Here is a 23,188-nt window from a genome sequence, read left to right as displayed (position 1 = left end):
TATATATATATATATAGATAGATAGACAGATAGATAGATATGGGTGGCCCAGTGGGTGACTGGTTAGCACATGCGCCTCACAGTACAGTACAAAGGTACAGGGTTCGATTCTGGCTCCAGCCCTCCTTTGTGGAGTTTGCATGTTCGTATGATGCGTGCCTGCGTAGGTTCTCTCAGGGTAGTCTGGTTTCCCCCCACATTCCAAAAACATGCATTAATGGAACACTTAAAATTGTACCGAGGTGTGAGTATGAGCGTGGATGGTTGTTTGTCAATGTGTGCCCTGCGATTGGGTGGCAACCATTTCAGAGTGTACCCGACTTACTCCCCGAAGACAGCTGGGTTAGGTTCCAGCATGCCCATGCCCCACGACCCTTGTGAGGACAAGCGGATCAGAAGGCAGAGAGAGAGAGACAGAGACAGAGAGATATTTTTTATGTATATTTTTTAAACAACAATCACACTGCGCAGACGAGGCAGACACAAGATGCAATACAGGAACAATGGTCAAGTCAATGCACAGGAAGAACTTAATGCCCCATCTCCTTTGGTACCTATTCATCTCACCACCCCTCTACTCGTTACCGTATTTTCCACACTAAAAGGCGCACTGGATTATGAGGCGCACCTTCAATGAATAGCCTATTTTGTAATTTTTTTCATACATTGGACGCACCGCCTTATAAGACGCAATCTACAATGTATTCACTAGATGGAGCTACGCTCAAGGAAATTCCAACAGAACACTACATTACACCCTGATTTATATAGCGACGATCAGATGTCAGTAAAATGTATTTTATAAAGCAGCGAATAGTTAACTTAACCAACAGCAAGTTGTAACATTGACTCGTTAACGTTGAACTCTCTTGCCGCTGCTCGATTTCCATGTTCAACTGCGAAACCGATCGCCTTAAGTTTGAACTCTGCGTTGTAAGCATATCACTATCAAGGAGCCATTTTGGGGTTGACATATTACCGTAATGACCATACAAAAGGCACATCGGATTTTAAGGCGCGCTGTGAGCTTTTAAGAAAATGGCAGGCTTTTAGGTGCGCCTTGTAGTGCGGAAAATACAGTATTGATATATTGCCATTCTCATGTATATAGCCTGATACCATGATTTTCTAAACCTATTTCCTGGTAAGCTGGGGTTCCAAGCGATACCAAATGAACCAAATATTTACATGCTCGATCATTAAGGAGATTGGTCATTTTAATATTGAAGTAACAAGTGACTTACCTTTGCAAAACAAAAAATAAAAAAAACACAGGATACACTACATTTGAAATCATAGAATCTGACAGACTGTCAAAGTACTTCGCCTACTTCTAGAGGTGTGACTCGAAAAAATCTTTTTGAGGACAGTTGAAGCATCCTTACTTTTCTGGATCCGGATTCATTTTGACTCGAAATGTGGTAAAATCTGCTCATCAGTAGTTGTGCTAAGCTGCTATCACATTATTCAGCAATGCTGGAACAAGATAAGAGTTGGATTGGCTGGGTTTGAAATATTATGAATTGTCCTTCCGATGCATTTTGTTTGTTGCTGTGACAAACAGGATGTCAGTATCAGAGAGTATCAGATGAGAGGGTTTCAGAGCTCTCTCATCCACATTCATGTTTTTTTGAGTGTTATTCACAATAAACAGGCAAAGATTCTCACAGACACACTCCAACTATGTGTCAAATGTATTCCCAGAAGAACGGAAACTGGTAAAACGATCACACTAATGTGCCTTTAATGCAGGGGCCCCCAACCTTTTTTGCCCCACGGACCGGTTTATGTCAGACAATATTTTCAGGGACCGGCATTTAAGGTGTGGCGGAAAAAATACAACAAAATAATATGGTATGAGCTGCATGAAAACTGTGGCGTTTTCGAAATATAATAATAAACACAAGGAGCGTCTAATCTGACCGCAACACTTCGATCGCGATGGCAATGTTTAATGCCTTCAAAATACGATACAACGCAAATTCAAAGTGCATGAAAATGACGACTCACCACAGCACCGAGCTTGATTTTCTGCAACCAGACGGTCCCATCTCGAGGTAATAGGAGACAATGACACCTCAAGTGTGTGGTTTATGTCCAGTCTACTTTGTAATTTTGTTTTCGTCGCCGTTGCTGCAGAAACCCCCCGTCTCACACAGGTGGGATGTCGGAAATAGCAACAGTGCTATTGTGGCGATCTCAGAGTATTCAGCCATAACTTTAATCCAGTTGTCTCGAACGTACTTTTAAGGCCGCCGTCATTTGCGATCTCCAGCAGTTTTTTTTTTACTCATTTTGCGAGCTCCTGCGTTTTGTTTTGAAGTAATCGGTCACGTGAAGGAGACGTGTGTCAAGCGTGACACAGACGGATGTAATGGAGAATCCGGTAGTTCTTCAAAATAAAACATCTTTCGTATTCCGAAATAAAACGGAATTAAGGCAAGTTCTTTCTGTGCGGCCCGGTACCAAATACCCGGCGGACCGGTACCGGTCCGCGGACCAGCGGTTGGGGACCCCTGTTTTAATGTGTAGTTGGAGCAAACATGAGTTTTTGCTACAGGGTGACAGAGGTGTGACACCGACATGCATCACGACCATGTCACGTTAAACAGCCACCCAAAGCTGTGAGTCTAGACATGAAGTCCGTTTTGAATGTCAGTGGAAGCTTTCCAGATCCATCCTATTTCATGCCCCTTGGTTCTCGCTGGCCCCTATAAAATGCCTTAATTCCACGTTTTCTGCATGAGCTCATTTTTCAGTTTATGGCCCAGCATCACCTCAATCAGCCCAAGACCTCCACATACCCTCATCTCCATCTGTTTTCTGTGCTTATCTTGCCCGCCTTCACACCTTGCATTCTTCCTTCTGCCCCCCCCCCTCTCCACACACACACACACACATTCCCCCAACTGAAACCCGTTGCACTAGTGCTACTTATCTCCGTAACTTTCCTTATCTCTCCTGTCTACTTTGGAGTTGTGGTGTGCAAGGAGAGACCTGTGTGTCTGTGCGTCAAGGTAATTTAGCATGACGCAAAGCCCTTGTGGCACACACACACAAAATAAATACACTGTGTGCTCAGCCATTTCAGCGTTGTGATGTGTACATTGTTTTCCCAGTGGCATTCTGACATCACAGTAATCAAATGGGATTAATGAGAAAATACACCCAATCTGTCACCTAAAAACTAATTCGGCATGTCCTTATTAATCGATCCAGCTTCTTCCCTTAAAGCAGGAGGGTCGCCCTGCCTAAGCCCAATGATTTTTAAGGCTAGTGTTACTCAGCTCATCTTCACATTCACTTCCAGACATGTTTCATCTCATTTCCCCAGAGTGTCATCGCTGTAAACCTTCTTGCAGTCGCCGCTGCAAGAACCAGATCAGCTATGTAAATAGTGTGACATCATCACAGCGTGACACAGTGTGACCCATCCATGACAACAAAGAACAAAGAAAAGGAACGTGACCAAGTAAATCAAAGAGAACAATCGTAGACATCCTGCATGGGTGTACTTCTGTTTATCACAAGAAACTACGAAGTATACACAGCAAATCTTACTGCACTGTTCCACTTTTGACAGTGGAAACACAAAAAAATAAATGTATTGAATTGCACCAAACAGAATGGACTTGGTTGAGGTCGAGCAAAATGAAACAGCTGAACTTAAAAGCTAGTTTTGCTTCTGTCACATAATCTCCAATACCCGTTTTAAATAGATTGAGGACTTGAATTCTGTGATGCACATAAAGCTCCGAGTTTGAATCCCGTTGGTTTCGACTTTGGAGGTGTGGCTGTGAATCCCTGCGGACAGCTGCTCACTTCACTTGGTTATGCACAGCTGCAAAATTAAAAAGCTAATCAAATCACATTTTAAACTGCCTGGACCCATCTGTTCCTCTCCTGGGGAAAATATTGTTTCTCACTAGGCCTTTTTTTTCCCCAGCCTTCTCTTGTGTGTTCCCTGTCAAGTGATAATAGCATGTCATAAATTTGACAAAACCCAGATGCAAATGATTTTGAAAAAGCCTGCCGAATTTTGAATTACCGGTTATTAAAAAGTTACCAAATATGTAATATGAGGCACCAAAATCATGAAAATTAGAACCTGCTTTCCAGCTGCAGGTCCATCTGAAACCTTCCTCAGTCAATCAATATATATGTTCGTACAGTATGTATCAAAGTGTCTGAAGTCATCTGTAGTCTAAAAATCCTGTGCTGATAGGTCTACTAAACAGCTAATTTTCCATTAAGTGTCTCTGTTGTGTAGATCTGATCTAGGCACGGCGCATGCAGCAAGAGTGTGCAGAATTGCTATGACAATACCAATCTACAGTATTTGTTTGAGTCTAATATGTTATGTATGTGTATTTATTTGAATGTAAACCTTTATGATGGTGGTTTTCTGTTAAATCTTGGTGAAATTATTTATATTCAAGACTTTTTTTTCGCGGGGCTGGATAAACGCAAGGCTGACTGCACGCAGGGTTGCTTTCAGTGACTATTAGGGATGTAACGATATCTTAACATCATGATATGCCTTATTGTGGGGAGGTTGGCGATATGCAAAAAAAAACCCTATCGTTATTGTATAAAATTTCACGATATTGTGAAAATAATGCTCATACTGAAAAAAGCACAATATTTTATTTTTGTACATAATAACAGCAGTAGCAGGAGATTCATGGATGCAGTGAGGGAGGACATGCTGGTACTGTAGTTGGAGTCAGAGTAGAGGATGCAGAGAACAGGGAAAGATGGAAATTAATGACTCGCTGTGGCAACCCCTGAAATGCACAAGCCGAAAAGAGAAGAAGAAGAAGAATAACAGCAGTACAGTAGCAAATAAATAGGATTGGCCAGGAATTTATTTGTCGTGTGCTCCATTTGGCTCAGTGGCGCAAAGTATCATGTTCTATGTGGTTCACAATGCTGTGTTCATCTGAAGCGGGAGAAAAGTAATGTTTTTTGATGGAGATGTTGAAAAATATTTGCTCGAATGACTGATTTGTGCGAAAGATTACCACTGCGGTATTTACAGTTTGAACATAGTTTTGTCCACGTGAGCAATAATCACACCAGGTTTTCTCTTTTAATTAGCTTTTGTTTGTATATGTGTGTGTGTGTGTGTGTGTGTGTGCGTGTGTGTGTGTGTGTGTGTGCGTGTGTGTGTGTGCGTGTGTGTGTGTGTGTGTGTGTGTGTGTGTGTGTTTCAGAACACAAAATGCAAATAAAATAAACAAGAGTAATTGCATGCAAATGTCTCATTTATGCAATGCTAATTAGCTAAGGTCATAATTACACATAAAGTTCAAATAGTAAAGGTAACATTAACCTCAATGTACCTGAACGACCAACAGTCAATTACTAACACTTAATATTGAAGCACTGACTTGCTAATGCACGCACAGTTTGGGAATCAAGTCAATTTGGCTCATCTGGCATGAGTGTGGGTCTTAAACATCGGTTGTCAAAACTTGCCTAATTCAAATTAAACTGCACTAATAAACAAACCATCAGAGGGTGCTGTAACTCTACAAATGGAAAACAATCTGGACATGTCATGGACATGTCATTTGGACAATCGATATGCTGCATTTAATATCGGCACAAGTCGACGATAATGTGGCAATTTTAATATCACGATATTGCCGTTATGACATCCCCTATCGATTAAATAGGGAAATGATTTGCGTGTCCTGTACAATAGGTGGCACTATGTTACAAAGAGCTGTAATCTGACAATGAACGAAGAAGAAGAAGAAGAAGAAGAAGAAGAAGAAGAAGAATAGAGGAGAGTTGGAGAGAATACTGACTCTGAGCCACTACTTTCGAAGCCACACTTTAAACCATGCAGCATTTAATGTGCTGATGAATTTTTCCTTACAAGCTTCTCGACGTCAATCGATTTACCCAAAATCTCATCACATCTGACCACATCCCAGTGGACCAATGAAACTGTCAGAGTTCGCTCTTATACTGAATATTCATCAGCCATTTGCGGTTGGAGTGCCTGAAATGTGAAAATCTGTGGGCGTAGCGGTACAGGGCTGGAAATACAGAGGATATATCCATCCATCCATCCATCCATCCATTTTATAATCTGCTTGTGCTCGCAAAGGTCGCGGGGCATGTTAGAGCCTATCCCAGCTGTCATCGGGCGGTAGGCGGGGCACACCCTGAAATGGTTGCCAGCCAATCGTGGGTTGCACATAAACGAACAACCATCTGCGTTCACACTCACACGTAGGGAAAATTTAGAGTGTTCCACTAACCTGCCACTCATGTTTTTTAAAGGTGGGAGGAAACCGGAGTACCCAGAGAAAACCCACGCAAGCACGGGGAGAACATGCAAACTCCACACAGGAAGGCCCGAGCCGGAATCGAACCCTGCACCTCTGCACTGTGAGGCCGATGCGCTAACCAGTCACCCACTGGGCCGCCTATAGATGAAATAGTAAAGCAAAAATAAGCATCTTGAGTTGAGTTTAATGATCACAAGGAACGAGTGCCATACATTTGCAAATTTTCAACATATTTAACGTATTTACTTAGAAACAAATAATGGAAAAACATTATAACAGAAGTCTCAAACTCCAGTCTTCGAGAGCTACATTCTTGCATGTTTTCCACCTCTCCCTGCTGCAACACACCCGATCCAACATGTAAGAAAGCGTTCATCGAGGACCAGGGTTTGAAAACCCTGCATTACAGCGTCTTTAACCTTACTGATACGAAGACACTGTGTAATGTTCTACCAACTCTGAATAGAAATAATTTTGCTTTTACAGTGTAGATGGACAAGTGCTATAGCCATGAACTGAAGTGGAATAGTACCTAAAGTATGTTGAGATACAATTGACACCATACTGACACCTGACTTTGTGTATCTGCTAACTGGGAAATGCAACACCTCTCTTAGGGAATATTTATTTAAGATTCAGCACTTGTTTCTGTTGCATTCAGTGTCTATTACCAATGTCACAAGCATAAACACCTAAGTCTGCCTCACCAATAATAGTCCAGTCACTTCACATGGACATCTTCAAACTCAATCACCATTGCTGTTTTCCTTCAGACCTTCCATCCAATGCTCTGTGGTGACCGGAGACTCCTCACTAATGAGCGCTATCACATATTGTTTTCAGCTTGGCTTGTTTTCATGTCTCGAAAGATTATTGAGTTGTTCTTTTTTAATGATATAGATAGTTCAGATCATTGAACTTTGTTGGACATAAGATGTGGCACTGATGTGTATGAACAAAGTGGCACAAGGGTTCATGCCTAGGACACATTATTGATCTGTTCCAATCAGAATTATTTCCACTCTCTGTGGTTTATAGAGTTCCCATAATGCAGTAAAACTGACCTCAGTGTATGTACAGTATGTGAGGATGTATTCATCTGTGCACTATAATTGTGGATCATCCCACAAGTGCAAAGGTCACAGTGTCACCATGTTTTATTTCTTTGATGTGAATGAAAACATGGGCTCAAGAAATAGACAATGCTGTGACAGCAACTTATGTGAAAAAGAATGAAAGAATGTCTTTAAAAACCATTGTTGAAGGGTATCATATTATTAGATGAAAACAATTCAATGTTATAAATATTGTGACAAAATTTAAAGGATCCACCTAAATTACAGGCTTAATTAATTCAATAACTGTCAGCCTTACCATTTTCATTCAATTGACACACGGTAGCTGCCTGTCAATAGCAGGGAATGGTTAATGGTGTGTTAAAGTAGCTCATACCACTCCTTTTTTAAATTAATTTCTTCCGTGAATAGTATGTCTGCTTTATTATTGTTCTGACATTTGAGATGTAAATTTGTGACATACATTTCAGATGAATATGGAACCAAGCTCTACAAGATAAAAAAAAGCAAGTTCACATAAGTTGTCAAAGGGGGGAAAAAACATTTATTCGTCTTTTGCCGAGTTACGGATAGCCATTCTTACTGTGCACTCAGCTGATGCGTGTCGTTCTCCCGTGCTGTACCACTGGTCAGAGCGTCCTTTCTCTCTGAATTCCAGGTGCGTTTGCGGTTGTTACATGGCAAAAACAGTCGGAGCATGCGTCCAAACCTCCGTGGATCACCGAGTTTAATAGAAGCTCCTATTTCTGTCTCCGCGCTCTGTTTTGCTTTCTCGTGCCTTCGCCGCCGACGAGCGGACTTTCCCCGGTATGCTGCAGGAGTGGCAGAGAGAGGCTGCTCGGGACGCGAGTGGGAGGGGACGCGGTCGGTGGATCGACCTCTGCACCGACGCGAGTCTTCCGTCGGGAAGAGTAACGTGTGACTCGGTATCCCACGGCACTATCTCTCAGGAATACTCAATTTACACAGCAGTGGTGTTTTAAATTCATTAGACGTGTTTTGTTCACAGTAAACATTATATGATAATGTAATTGATTACAGATGCACTTCATGTATTTATTATACATAGCTTTTTAATTTATAATTCACAAACGGTGACATTTAAATAGTTATTAAGTCACATTAGTGAATGCAAACGGATTATTTAACATTATAGGCCAACAGAACTTAAATTGAATTTGACGGTGTATAGTTCTCCTTTTTAATCAGGAAATACGTTTTCAAGTACATACTGAAGTTTGTGCCCCCCCAACTAAAGGGTGTAGGTTTTTTACACTCTTAGAATCCAATGCACTTCGGCCAAACACAATTGAAAACTGTTCCGCATGGGGTTTTGTGCCATGCATTACAGCACATCAGATATAGCCAGGCAGGAAAATGGTCTCTCTTCAATCAATCGCAATTCATTTCACATTTTGATCTGGAAGGAAGGGGTAATTATATGACAGTGTCCAACCGGCTGTCATTACAAGCGACCCCACAGAGCATGATCCGGACCATCTCAACAAGGGCGGATCCAACAGCACCCACATTGCCGCTGACCCCCGACATCCACTCGTGGACCGGCACGGCGGGCGGAGAGCAGTCCTTGCTGGTGAGCGGCAGCGCTGAGTGGGCGATGATTTGCTCAATAGGTTAGGGTCGGCCGGGCTGGGGCGCTGAGTAGTGTTGGGGGCGTGCCGCGCCTGGAGGGAAGCTGCCTCGCAGACCGTCCTTCCCCGACGCCGCAGCCTGTTTGTCGGCGGAGAGTCGCAAAATTGAAGTCAAGCCAGCCGCCAAAGCGATTGTTAATACTTTGCATGACGGTAATCTGCCGCCACCGAGCGGCATTGGCCACCTTCAAAATAAAAGCTCCCCAACCACCGTGGTTTGGATTTAATATGTTATAAAAATAACTAATCAGTGGTCAATAAACGATTAGTTCACCCAGGGAGAATGAAAACTGTCTCAGAATGGCACCAAGAAGCGCTCCGAAGTTGAGATAAATTTCAAAATAAAAGGCATCTAAAATCTGCAATTTTGAGCATTTTTTTAAATCAGGTGTACCTGATTTAAAAAAATAAAAATTTAAAAGTCAGTTTTCATTATCCCTCAACCAGACTACTTGTAGTGCACACTAAGCCACCTGTCACGAATCAGTGGAGGACCCCAAAAAAGCAGGCAGGATGAAGGAGCAGGGCGAAGTTGACAAATTGTATTAAAACACGGAGAAAAATAAATCCTAAACAAAAACAATCCAAAGTTGCAAACCAAAACCATGACTGAACCAAAAGACTAACAGGAACAGAATCACCAACAGAAAACAGTAACAGCAACAAACAGCCGGGAGTCCTTTTGAAACAGACAACTAATGAAACAATGACCAACAGGGGTGCAGCTGCAGGAGGAGCCCTACAGTGCCACCTGTTGGCCACAAACAGAACCGTGACACCACCCAAGTTATTCAACCAAAGTGTAGTACTTTCATTAAAATATGATGTTGCATTTCAAAATAAAAGGCCTCTGAAATGTGCAGTTTTGACCTTTACACCTGAAATCAAAACAATCATGAAACATTCATTTTTCGTTGCCCCACACCCAGACTGCATCTGGTGCAGACTAGGCCACTCACTCAAGGTTCGTAGTGGTACACTGCTGGATGGGAGCAAATATAGAGACGATAGTAAAGCGAAAATAAGCATCTTGATTTGAGTTTAATGATCATAAGGAACGGCCTTTTAATTTGAAATGGAACACCAGAACTTAATGAAACTACTGTGGTTGGATACCTGGGGTGGTTTAGTGTTCTCTAGACTTGGTCTGGTTGGAGGATAACAAAAAGTGATGATTTCATTTTTTTAAAATTCATATGTACAGTAACGTTCAAAATGTCAGATTTCAGAGACCTTTTTATTTGAAATGTAACATCAGATCTGAATGAACATTCTGTGGTTGGATATCTGGGGTGGTCTAGTGTTCTCTAAACTTGGTCTGGTTGAAGGATAACGAAAAGTGATGATTTCATTTTTTAAAAATTCAGCTGTATAGTTTAAAATGTCAGATTTCAGAGGCTTTTTAATTTGAGATGTAACATCAGATCTGAATGAACATACTGTGGTTGGATACCTGGGGTGGTCTAGTGCAGTGTTTTTCAAACCCTGTGCCGCGGCACACCAGTGTATAACACACACCAATAAAATATATTGTCAGGTGTGCCGTGGGAAATTATACAATATGTATGTCTGTGCGGCCAATCGCCTGGAAGAGTAATCATGTAGTACTCTTCCATACCGGTAGGGAGCAGCACCATCTAGGAAATTGCCTTATGCTTCGAGACAAGAGACATTTCCGACGCGAAGCAATACAACGAAAGGTATCTTTCATTTAGATTTACGTTGACTGGAGATGCAACGGCACCAATGTTCCCTCTAAGCTGCGCAACTGCGCACTGGTCGCACACTCTCAGCGCACAAGAAAACCTATACAGGGCAGTGAACGCACTGCAAATGAATTAGATGTATTACTTTTTTTCTGTATCAATTTGCTGTGTAATTCAGTGAGTGACAGGTGTCCAGCCAATCACACGATACAATGCAATGACGCTATGCAGCCAATCACGGCATTGACAGTACTTGATCATGTTCTTTGCTCCATAACCATAATAGTGCGGTGGCGATATGTGACGCTAATGCTAATCCTTTGTCATGGCGAAACGCCCGGGCAGTGAACGTGATACGTCGACTCCCAAAACCAAAATAAGAATGAACTGCAGTTCTTTTAAGTTGGAATGGCTGTCGGAGTATGTGCAACGAGAAGAACAAGCAGTGAAACTGGATGAGATATTTTCTTTTTCGAGTGAGAAAGGTCTGCTCTGCAAAACATGCAGCAAAGCTTAAGCTGGAAACAAATTTTCCGATGGAAAAATACAGACTAAATGGAAGCTGGACTACCTCAAGCGACACATTCAGCAGAAAAGTCATTTGAATGATGTTGGAATTGGACAAAGACTCAAGATGGGAAAAGGGGGAGAGCGCAAACGACCAGGAGGAAAAAAAAACGGTTGTCACACAGAAAAAAAATCCGACCCTGAGCAAGTTCTTTAACTTCTAATTGACTGTATTTTACTTGCCATTAAAACGAACGCACCAAATATTGGATTGATGTTGATTTGATTCCTGTTCAAGGTGTTATAATATTGCGTTAATTTTCAATGTTTAAAAAAAACACATTTAGTAACAATATAACACTTAATTGTTAAAATAAGCTTTTTTCACATTTTCAGGTAGTGGTGTGCCATGGGATTTTTTCAATGAAAGAAATGTGCCTTGGCTCTAAAAAGATTGAAAAACACTGGTTTAGTGTTCTCTAGACTTGGTCTGGTTGGAGGATAACCGAAAGTGATGATTTCATTTTTTTTAAGTTCAGGTGTATAGTTCAAAATGTCAGACTTCAGAGGCCTTTTAATTTGAAATGTAATATCAGATCTGAGTGAACATACTGTGGTTGGATACCTGGGGTGGCCTAGTGTTCCCTAGACCTGGTCTGATTTCGGTAAAACAACAATTAATTTTTTAATGATATATATTTTTTTTTTAATCAGGTGTAATTTTTGTCATTGATCAAGAGTTAACATTAACTTTTGTTACTATCTCAGCATCAGAACAGTTCTTGGTGCTATTCTGAGACAGTTTTCATTCTTCCTGGGTGAACTCATCGTTGCCTGACCCCTGAGAAGTTATGTTTAAAACGTATTAAATCCAAACCATTAACGTGCATGCATTAGTTGGAAGGAGTTTATTTTGAAGGTGGCCATCGCCGCTCGCCGGCGGCAGATTACCGTAACGCACAGTATTAACAATCGTTGTCAAATCCTGAGGGCAGCAGTGTTTTTGTCCCGGACAGTCAGTCAGTCGGGCTAGTGGCAGGGGGGTTGCTACCTTCGCCTCACATGTTGTAAGATTTTTTTTTTTTAAAAAGCTCACAAGAGGCGGATTTTGAGATGTGTGGACATAGAAAAGTAACGCAATGGCATACACTTGTATTCAAAATTGCATTCGGCATTTATTTATTCAGAATTATTTTGTCTCCACTGGTCAGTGATTCTGATTTCTAGTGCACCCCGTCTACAAAGGGTGGTCATTTTATGTCACTGCTTATTTTTTTAGCATAAGAACAAAAATTATGGTATTCCATCCGAAGGTTGCAATGATTAACTATGACCAGCAGAGAGTGGCAATCACTACTTGGCCTGCATGGCCAAAGGAATACTGCAATTTTAGAGCGAAGAAGAACCACAAGCAAAAAGAAAGTGGCGCTGTCCGGCGAGCGCTGTGAATAAAATGTAATATTTTGTGTGTTTCAGGTAATCCAATGGAGTTCGGATACCATGTATTGATGATGTGGGTGTATTTATCGATAATGAGTGTTACATATTGATTGTCCTATTTATTTATGTTAATCGATGGGGACGTAACTTTTTACTACAAGTGGAAGACGAAGTTACTGTGACTATGGAGAGAGAGTGTGATGTCCAATGCTGCAAAGCTAACATTTACACTACATATGTGAAATTTGTTTGTATCGAATGTATGCACAAGTTTATTGATTGTGTCACTCGTTAAAAGTGTTAATTGGTAATAGCATTTTAGAACGAAGAGGAGCCACACGCAAGGTGGAGAAAGCGGTGTAGAGCGAACGTAATATTTTGTGTGTTCCAGAAACCCCAAATAAATTCCGAAAAAAAGTGAATGTGTACCGACAGATTGATCAAGACAAGTCATGCTGTTCTACGCCACAGAATTACATCATTTATACATCTGTGACAAATCATCCAGGGGAACATGTCTGTCTCGTGCTTGGGTGAGTGTTTGATCCCACTGCAAACGACCCGGCTCTTAATAAAACATACACAAAAAAAGTAAAATGTCGCAAGGTGGTCATTTTATGTCATTGCTTATTTTTAGAGCGTAATAACAGAAATTATGCTGTGTAAAATGGATTTAATGAATTGAAATCTAATGTGTTTTAGTTAAGGTAGTGAGGCATGGGGTATCCCCCCCCCCCACACACACTGCAATGGTGGCTTTAACATTAATCAGTGTTAATCTAAACACTCAATAGTGTTATTATTGCTGCACTGTCAACAATATATTTTGTTGCTCTAAATATCAATTGAGTCTTGCATATGTAACACTTAAGTAAATGTTACTATAACACTGTCATGTGGATGCACATGGGCTTTTTGCCACTCCATCCATCCATTTTCTGATCCGCTGAATCCTCACAAGGGTCGCGGCGGGGTGCTAGAGCCTATCCCAGTTGGGGCAGTAGGCGGAGGGACACCCTGAACCGGTTGCCAGCCAATCGCAGGGCACACGGGGACGAACAACTATCCACGCTCACACCCACACCTAGGGGCAATTTAGAGTGTTCAGTCAGCCTGCCATGCATGTTTTTGGAATGTGGGAGGAAACCGGAGGACCCGGAGAAAACTCACGCAGCCGCGGGGAGAACATGCAAACTCCACACAGGAAGGCCGGAGCTAGAATTGTACCTCTGCTCTGTGAGGTTGACACGCTAACCCCTGGACCACCGGGTCGCTTTTTGCCACTATTAAAATGACACCCCCTTGTACGCCATTTGCAGCAGTAAAAGGTTAATATTTTATCAATACTTAATTTGATAAATTCATTATTTTTCATGTACATTGAATAACAAAGATATTAAATAGCATGCCAGTGTGCACCTTGTTCGCTGTTTCTGGTTGACCCCTTGCAAATTTGTATTATGCATTCTGCCATTGTTTTTCTTTGTGTCTTCCTCATTGTCCAATGCGTGTCTACTGTCCAGCAGTAAATTACACACATTATGTCTCGTCTGACCCATCATGGACATACCTGTGTGTTGGAACTGTTGCCATAAAAGTGAAATAGATCAATTTAGAGATGTGGTTCCCAGCTCTTCGTTTTTCCAAGCTAAGCTAAATAATTGCTAATAATCAAGCCACACGTGTAAAATTGATGTAGACTTCCTTTCACTTTTACTTTCTTTGCCTCTTGCCATGTTAAAAAGATAAGCACTGTAATTCTAATTTCTCCTCACTATACTAAATACAACCTGAAGATGGCGCCATAGTTGGCAGCAATCTTCAAGAGCTCTTCCAAGAGCTCTGCTTTTTTTCTTGTTGTTGTTTTTGTCTTTTGTTTTGTCATATGGTATTTGTTGTCCTTCATTTGGACCCGTTGTGGACTGTTTTCAATGTTTTGGCCATGACATTCATCGAAGGAGGAAAGTCTGAGCTTCATTGTTGCGCCATATTTACACTGTTGACGCAACTTCCTGCAGGCCGATAATGCATTTTGTGACACACAGTCTCTGCAATTGACAATTGCTTTCAGCAAAAAGGAGCAGGTACTTTCTGTCATTCCGTTTTCGCAAAGGTGCACTCCGCCTTCTGTTACTACTTTGGAAGCCAGAAAATGTGTGAGTCAATTTCAGCACCATGCTCCCTGTTGGTACCTTTCACACAGAGGAACATCACAAAAGGGGTTAGTTTTGCAACCCTTGACCTTGGACCTCACTGGACATGAGCTAAAGCAGTTTTCAGCAAGTTGCTTCGATTCTGGCCCTGGCCTTCCTTGTGTGGAGTTTGCATGTTATCCCCGTGCTTGCGTGGGTTTTCTCTGGGGACTGCGGTTTCCTCCCACATTCCACACACATGCATGATAGGTATGATATTGTCAATGTAAATGGTTGTTTGTCTAGATGTGTGCCCTGAGATTGGCTGGCAACCAGTTCAGGGTGTGCCCCGGCTACTGCCCGAATACAGCTGGGATAGGCCCGCGACCCTTGTGAGGATAAGCTGTTCAGATAATGGATGAATGGCTCAGACCTTTATAAGAAGTAATATATATTTTGTTCTTTTAAGTATATGAACTTTTGTTATATATAAATGGTCATTGGAATTTGCATTGGTGGCAAATATTTAAATCAAATGCAAACTTTAATTGCTCAACTACTTCGAATTGTATGCATTAAATTCTTCATACATTTAAATTGAGTTTAAGTACATGATGTCTGTAGCTTTAAGCACCCACTGTAAGTAACTGTATTTCTCCATGGAAATGCCATTCCTCTTTTTTGGTACAAGCTGTTTGCACAGGTAAGTGATGTCACAGAGCAGAGTATTTATGCTGTCAGCCACCCTGGCCCAAACGCACACCACCCAAACAAATGGCCCTTTAGACTGTGGTGTATCGTGCAGGACCAGGGCAGGAACGGAAAGGCGAGGTTCCATTCGGGAAATCAGACAGGAATGTTGGTCTGTGGGATGGTGAAATTTCCGCCAAGGCCTGCCGCTTCTTGCGGTCGTGCCTCTTATAGTGGAAGTCCAATGGTGGGCGTAAAGCCAGAAAGCCTCCTATCTCCTCAGAGGATGAGTCAAATGAACCATTTACTGATAGCTGCCGATCTAAAAGATCTTCAGCAGACTCACTCGAGGATGAACTGAAGGATATTGGGGGATTAAAGAGAGGGTCCATGGGACGAGGGCTAATTTGTGTGGGGTCAAATGGTGCAGGGTGAAGATCAGGGAGCGATGTGGGGTCAAATGGCGCTGGCTGCGGATCAGGGAGTGCTGTGGGGTCAGAATGAGCAGGCTGCTGCTCTTTTCCTGGGTAATGTATTGGAGGCACTGTTGGGATGTCAGGCTTAAAGGGGAGGTCGTGACCTTGTGGCTGCAATGGGCGAAGGACGTCCACATTCTGAGGAAGGGAAAGACCAGCACACGTCACACTGATATTAACCAACTTGCTGTTAATGGCTATAAAGGTGACTTGGTTTTAGTACATTACAGTTTATGGTAACAGTATGTCATCAACAATTACACACAAATTAAGGAAAACAAATATTAAATGACACTCAGCAATAGATAGACCTGCATAATTATCGGAGATGCTGCACTACAGAAGAGCACAAGAAATTCTGCCTCTGTAAGTGCCCCACTTGGCCCCCTTCCACACAGAGGGGAGTATTTGAAAAAAAAATGTGAAAATCATGCTCTGAATTTGAAACTGGATTGCCACAAAGGGTGTCCAGGCAGCAGATTATGAGGTTCGAACTGAATAGCAAGTATGTGGGACACACTTTACGTAAAGAAATATTAGGACACGTTTGCTGTTCTCACTGTATCTGCTCCCTTTGGTTTCCATCTTAAGGAAACATGGTATTCCCTCCACTGCTATGCGGGTCATTGATCGAGGTCCCATTGAGCAAAAAAAACAACAACAACAAAAAAAAAAACGCTTTCTCATTGAGGCCAGTTTTATCCTGTCCAGAGGAAATCAAGACCTGGATGGCACAAAGACAGAAGTAATGGTCTTTGGTCCCATTGGCAGTTGTACATCCCATCCTGCGGACTTGGGCTCCGTGGCTCCTTATCTTAAGCCAACAGTCTAAAATTTGGGTCTTAAACTAGACAGTGATTTTAAATTGGACGGGCAAATTTGTGCCGTTTTTAAATCCAGCTACTTTCATCTTTGGAAGCTGGCGAAAGTAAAGTCTCTCCATTCTCATGAGCACCTTGAAAAAATAATTCATACCTTCGTCACATCTCGGCTGGATGACTGTAATGCGCTTTACTTTGGAGTCAGCCAATCCTCCATTAAGTGTCTCCAGGTGGTCCAGAATGCTGCTGCTAACCTCTTAACTGATACTCGTAAGAGGGAGCACTCCTACTCTGGCATCCCTTCACTGGCATCCCTTCACTTTTTTAAGAATCTATTATTTGTTTTCAAAACTTTTAATGGCATTGCCCCATCTTACCTCTCTGATCTCCTCTGCACCTGGCCGGTGCCTCTGGTCTGCGGACTAGACACTATTAGAGGTAGTAAGAACTGAGCGGAGGCTCACAGGGGATTGAGCCTTTTCCCTTGCTCGTCCCTCTCTTTGGAAAGACCTCCCGTTGAATGTGAGGCAAGCCCCCTTGCTGCCCATCTTTAAAACTTGCCGTAAAAGTCATTTTTATTCTTTGGCTTTTGACTCAGCATGAGACTTGATTTTTAGTTTTACTCTTTTTGCGCTTTCTACCTTCTTCATTATTAATTTATTGTTTTATTGTGTGTTGTTGTATTAATTACTTTTGCTCCATATAAATCACTTTGTATACAGCGGTGGTTGTTTTAAAGCGCTCTAGAAATACAGTTGAGTTGAGTAATTAGAGGCTAACCTGCTCAGGTTTACGAGGGGAGACTGTGGAAACTGCTCGCACTTTCATCCTTTCCATTTGATCACTTGTGTGCTACTTGTTCAACTGATTCAATAGGTTTGTTGTATTGCCTTGTTTTGGACGATATACCAGCACAACAGCTTCCTTCTCTACTAAAACAAAACAAAAATAAATCTTGGGCTGTCAATATGCGGCCCAGTACCAAATGGGCCACACACGCACGCACATTCGCGCGCACAAATCACGTGTTATGGCCTTGGTGAAAGTGCCAATCTAGTCATCTACAGGAATCCAAGCTCACATTTGATAGTTATTGTACTGAATGTCAAGACGTTTTGCAGATCTATCTATTGCATTGTATTGTGGCAGTTAAAATCTGAAGATAAATCCCCAGTTCCTTGGTCTGATTTGCTTAAGAACGTGATGAAAAGTGTCAGCTTCTGTACCTGTATTTTGAACATCTCGCAGGACACTTGGACATCCGGATGAGCATGCAGATCTCCATGTACAGATGCTGTACAAAAGCCTGCAGTCTACGGGCAAGGCATAACATTAGCCCAAGATTAATGAAAGAAGAAAGACACTAAAATGTTGAGGTTGAGAGCAAAATTCATTGGGATTTGTTTTTAAAATACTGTGATACTTTCAGAGGCAGAGCTAGAATTTTTTTTTCAGTGGGGTGGCCTGGGTGACATCATGACTCAGAGAGACAATACAATGGGTGTGTATGCATGCAGGTGCACATGCAGTTGCGAGCGTGCAAGCGCGAGCGCACACCCACCCGTGCACACCCAGCCCCATGCATCTGTAGCCTTACAAGTTGGTAGGTCAGTCCCCGCTGCACAACAACCATGACACAGACATCATCAATTTATCATACCATCTGTGGTCAGGGATGGCACACATATGCCAACCTTGCCCAACACACTCATAATATGAGCAGGAACAAATCTCAATTAAAAAAAAATATATATTTAGCTGATTTTGATTTACTAGTTAATGCATTTCACTTTGCTTTTTCCATTTCTATCTCATGCACTGATTCGCCAATGAGAGTGAACAATTGCCACCAATAGATTTTGCACACACCAATTTGCCGATCCAACGGCACATTTCATGCCAATCATAAAGAAGAAGACTCATTAAGAACAATGACAGTTACTTTCCTAATTCTTCACAATTCCAAATGTTGCTTTTTACTTTTATTTGTTCCTTATTGTATGCATATGTTGGGCAAAGTTATGCATTTTCATTTCATGAAAACCCTGACTGTGGATGGTATTATAAACAATGACTACTCAGCCATGTAGCTGTGCACTAAGATGTGAAAATAGTAGTCATGGTTAATATTCACTTCAAGTATCACAGATAACATGAAATGATGCTTGATTTAATGCATGCAGCTCAACATTATACACGCATACATGTATGATCAGTTTAAATTGATGGAGGCACAGCATGTAGAGCCCCCGGTGTAATGTGACTTTGTGAAGACAGCAGTAAGTTGGAACGAATGAAATACACAAATTGCCGTTGATCAACATCTTCCCCTAGACATGGAGGTGGCCCTTGGGATGATCGGAGTGACCATTGCCACCATTTAGTAGCTCGGCCCCTGAATGCTTACAAAACTTCTACTTTGTATTGAAGAGGCCATGAAGAGCCGTAACGACTGTATTTTCTCATATGGTGGCCAGGGGTGTTGTTTACCTTAATGCCTAGACTTCCAGGCGTCTTTTAATGGTCTGGAGTTTATTTGTACAAATGTATATTTAAAATATTTGCTTGTGGAGCAGAAGTAGAAGTTGACTCATTGCAAACCTCAGTGTCTGAAGTGGATGTCAACCGCTGGCAGGTGCCTTTTTCTGTCACTCCCTCTGCACACTCTTGGACTGTATATTCCACAAATCTGGCTTTCACTGGCAAAGTCTGAAATACAAAATTCATATCGTGAGAAAATGGCAAAAAAAAAAGACTGTAACAGAAGGAGAACGTGGTGAAGAACTAATAAAAACTCTAATTTTACTTTCTGCTTGGTACACAAAACCCCAAAATTTCACTCTGCTGTGTGCTCATGAGTTTCTTTTTCACTTTCAAGACAGACTAAACACTCAGCAAACTGCAGTGTACTAAAATCCGCCACAGAAATGTTTCCCTCACAAACTTAAGTGCTTAACAACCCACTTGTTCTGCAGCTCTGGTGATCCGCTTCACTCCAAGCCCTGCACCCACAGTGGATCGCCTCTTATAGGATGCCAGCGCGACCTGAACAGCCAACACAGCTTGTTGACTGTCAACAGGAAGTAGGGTGGGGCAGGTTGGACATGTGTGTTGCAGCTTCTCTGCGGGGTCTGCATCAAAAGGACGGTATTTACTCATCGTGGAGCTATCGGTATGCATGTTTGTTTGAATTGAAATACTAAATATATTTTACAACAAGATTGGCAAATTTAAATAATTTCTTTCAACATGCATTGTTGCAAACATGTTAATTGAGACATCTGAAGCACACAGGGACAATTATTTTGATTCTTTATTGCATTTTATCATCATTTATTTTCATTTATTTATGTATTTTGTCATTGCAAGATGAAAATCTGCAGCACAATATCAGAATCTGACTGAATCTTAACTGGAAACAACTCATCTGTTGATCTGTTCACATTACCTGGCACAAGCGTGCAGTCATAACTGTACAGGTAGGAGTAACCTTCCAATGTGTGGAGGATGGTTGTGTTGCAGTTACCGGAGATTTGCTGAAAAGATAAAAGAAGAAGGAGAAATGACAAGCTCTGCTAAGAATTAGAGTGGAGATTTGCGGTACATTTATATAATCGACTCACATCCAATCAAAGAGCCGTGTGTGTGTTTCCTTACATGATAACTAGTTCATGGGATTTGTCTGGAAAGTATTCATTTGGAGGCGACATATTTAGGAAGCTTTCTTTTCAAATTGCATGGACTGTACTGCAATCAAATTGGGCCGCCCAGTGGGCCAGTGGTTAGCGCGTCACCCTCACAGTGCCGAGGTGCAGGGTTCGATTCCGGCTCCGGCCTTCCTGTGTGGAGTTTACTTGTTCTCCCTGTGCCGGTATGGCTTTTCGCCGGGTGCGGTTTCCTCCCACATGCCAAAAACATGCGTGGAATGCTGGTGGCCTGCGGCTGTTGGGGCAACCTGCCAGATGATGTACTGTTTCCCTACGAGATGCTTTGTAGCCAGCCTCACATTCTTAGGGCTTTCATTGCTCTCTTATCTTTTATCTTGTGTATTTTTGCGTGTGTGTGTGTGTGTGTGTGTGTGTGTGTGTGTATTATTTGTGAGACACTTTTTCATAAAGTTTGATTGATAGATTGGTTGACTGGTTGAGTGCTATTGTGTTTTGTGCTTGTGATTTGCAAATTTGTATCACTGCACAGCAAAATATTACACTGAGAGGATTTTTAAACAGAGACTTGTTTCTCGATATCTTTTGGATCTCGTGATATTGAATTTGCAGCCATGCAGCAATTAATATTTACCTCTCAGGGTCCTCACAAGTATAGTCAAAGTGCCCAGTTTATTTCTACCGTATGTGTGTGTCCCTTACTGTTTCCATGAATGGTCTGACGTCACAGCGTTTCCATGGTTTTGGACTGCCTATGTAACACTTGGTTTCCAGGACATCCAGGTCCAGGTAATACACATTGCCTGCTGGACCCTGACATGCACAAGATAAGCACAAGTAAAAAGGAAGAGGACATGCAAACATTACATAGGTTCATGAGCAAAATGGCAACAACGTAAAGGTCTTCTGGAAAGTTTTTGCAGTCATCATTCAGCATTATACCTGTATGTAAACAAGGTGACTTCTAGTTACATCACTTAAGAAATAAATTTTCGCTGTCCTGTGAAAAACACGCATGTCCATTTTTGTCATTTTTATGTTAATAGAATGTGCAAAACACGGGCACCCCTATTGACATAAACATGTTTTTTTTAAATGACAAAAATGGGCAAATGTGTTTTTCACAGGACACCGATGATATGCAAAGTAGCGTGACAACATGAAAATAATCATTATCAATGCTGACAGGCAATTAGTGTCCTTGCTCAACAAATTCAATGTTAATAATCAGAAACAAAATAAGGGTTTAGCTTGGTCGAAATGTATTCATGGTCCAAAAATGGGGGACTTTTTGTGCAAATTCATTGACGGAAAAGCAATGAAGCACTGACAAAAAGTACTTGATTTTCGGTTGGACATGATGAATATAAGTTACCTTTATACGTTTCATTTGTTTTGAGGAAAACGTGTAATTACATAGATTTATCACATTTTAAATTATGTCCAACCGATATTCATATTCAAAGTAAATCCAAAGGACCTTGTTTTTCCAGACGGTGTCTTCTGAAACGTTCTCAACAACCAAGCAGATGTATTACACAACACTGAAGGAGAACGATGTGTGCAAGGGCTGCTACCGTATGCTATATTATGATTCATTAACCAGCATGACAGTGCACCTTTCATCATTTCACTTTGGTTAACAGCATCTCAAGCATCACCATGCTGTATTTCATAGGATTTCTCAAGAAATTCTATTCACATTTACATACATTTTATAATGCATATTTGACAACAAAGCGCGGGAATTGTCAACGATCCAATTGGTTAAGCCTAAAAAAATTAATTTAAAAAAACGCACACTGAAACGACCTTCAAATGAGCACGTTTTCTTTTCAAACATTTATCCCCACTCACCTGAGCATGTAGGTGGACATTAGCAACGCGATTGAGGGCAAACTTATACCCATCCGCACGATCCTCGTTGATATAAGTGACAGCCAGACGGGACAGTTTCTCCACAGCTTTGTCATTGCAGGGAACTGGAGCAAGTTCAGTGGGTACCAGTGCTAATCCCTCAGCATTCAGACACAACATCTGAATAAAAAGCAGAGCTAACTGCAGGAACGATGTGTAAATGGATTTATGCATCATGGCAGAGGATTCTGCTCGAGCAGCTCGACGAAGCTCCAATCGAAGTGAAGTTTGTTCCCCTCTGTTTGTGCTCAGCCTGGCCCGTGTGTTGACTTTTGGAATCAAAATAGGGAGGACTGTTGAAATCAAGCCAAGGACAAATGTTTATTTTTGTGAATGAACATTGACCGTTATTTGACCCGTGGAAAAAAAAATAGACACGATCAGTAAACCAGGGTTTTCAATTAATAATAATCATAATAATAAGACGAAGAAGAAGAACAGAAATTATGTTTTTTGGTGGTGGTGAGTGTGTGTGTGGGGGGGGGGGGCAAACGACGACGACTCCGTCACCAAGTTCTGACTCAGTATGCAATGAGTGTATTTTACCAAGAGAGGTCGCTGTATGTCTTATTGTTGCTGAGGGAAATGTTCACGAGGCAAAACTGGGTTAATGAGTCACTGATGCCAGTTTTATCATCCTCATCCATCCATCCATACATGCATTCTTCACCGTACCGCTTATCCTCATTGATAAGGGCCGCTTTACAAGCTGACTTTGGGCGAGAGACGATATCTGTGTGTTTGTTTGTGTTTGTGTGAGTGTGCGCGCGTCCGTGTGTTTTGATTGTGCACCACTGATGT

At 41.7% G+C, this 23,188-nt stretch overlaps 2 protein-coding genes across 3 annotated transcripts in view; both read right to left on the bottom strand.

The window, feature by feature from the left end:
- The window catches only part of tmem125a (transmembrane protein 125a), a 15,175-nt gene extending 6,794 nt beyond the window's left edge, over nt 1–8,381 (bottom strand). For both annotated transcript variants that reach the window (XM_019894397.1, XM_019894398.1), the window contains exon 1: nt 7,965–8,381. The gene's annotated coding sequence lies outside the window, so the exon portion shown is untranslated. The remainder of the gene's footprint in view (nt 1–7,964) is intronic.
- Nucleotides 8,382–15,343: 6,962 nt separating this feature from the next.
- LOC109530562 (fetuin-B) lies at nt 15,344–22,665 on the bottom strand. Its single transcript, XM_019894401.1, has 7 exons — nt 22,328–22,665; nt 21,173–21,283; nt 20,254–20,341; nt 19,770–19,936; nt 19,407–19,514; nt 18,032–18,118; nt 15,344–16,122 (listed from the first exon to the last, which is right to left on the bottom strand). The coding sequence occupies exons 1-7, from the start codon at nt 22,562–22,564 to the stop codon at nt 15,601–15,603; spliced, it is 1,320 nt and encodes a 439-aa protein (XP_019749960.1). The 5' UTR covers nt 22,565–22,665; the 3' UTR covers nt 15,344–15,600.
- Nucleotides 22,666–23,188: the final 523 nt, after the last annotated feature.

Source organism: Hippocampus comes, unplaced genomic scaffold (assembly GCF_001891065.2).
Source record: "Hippocampus comes isolate QL1 unplaced genomic scaffold, H_comes_QL1_v1.1 scaffold282, whole genome shotgun sequence".
Classification (NCBI taxonomy): domain Eukaryota; kingdom Metazoa; phylum Chordata; class Actinopteri; order Syngnathiformes; family Syngnathidae; genus Hippocampus; species Hippocampus comes.
This window is presented reverse-complemented; position numbering and strand designations above follow the sequence as displayed.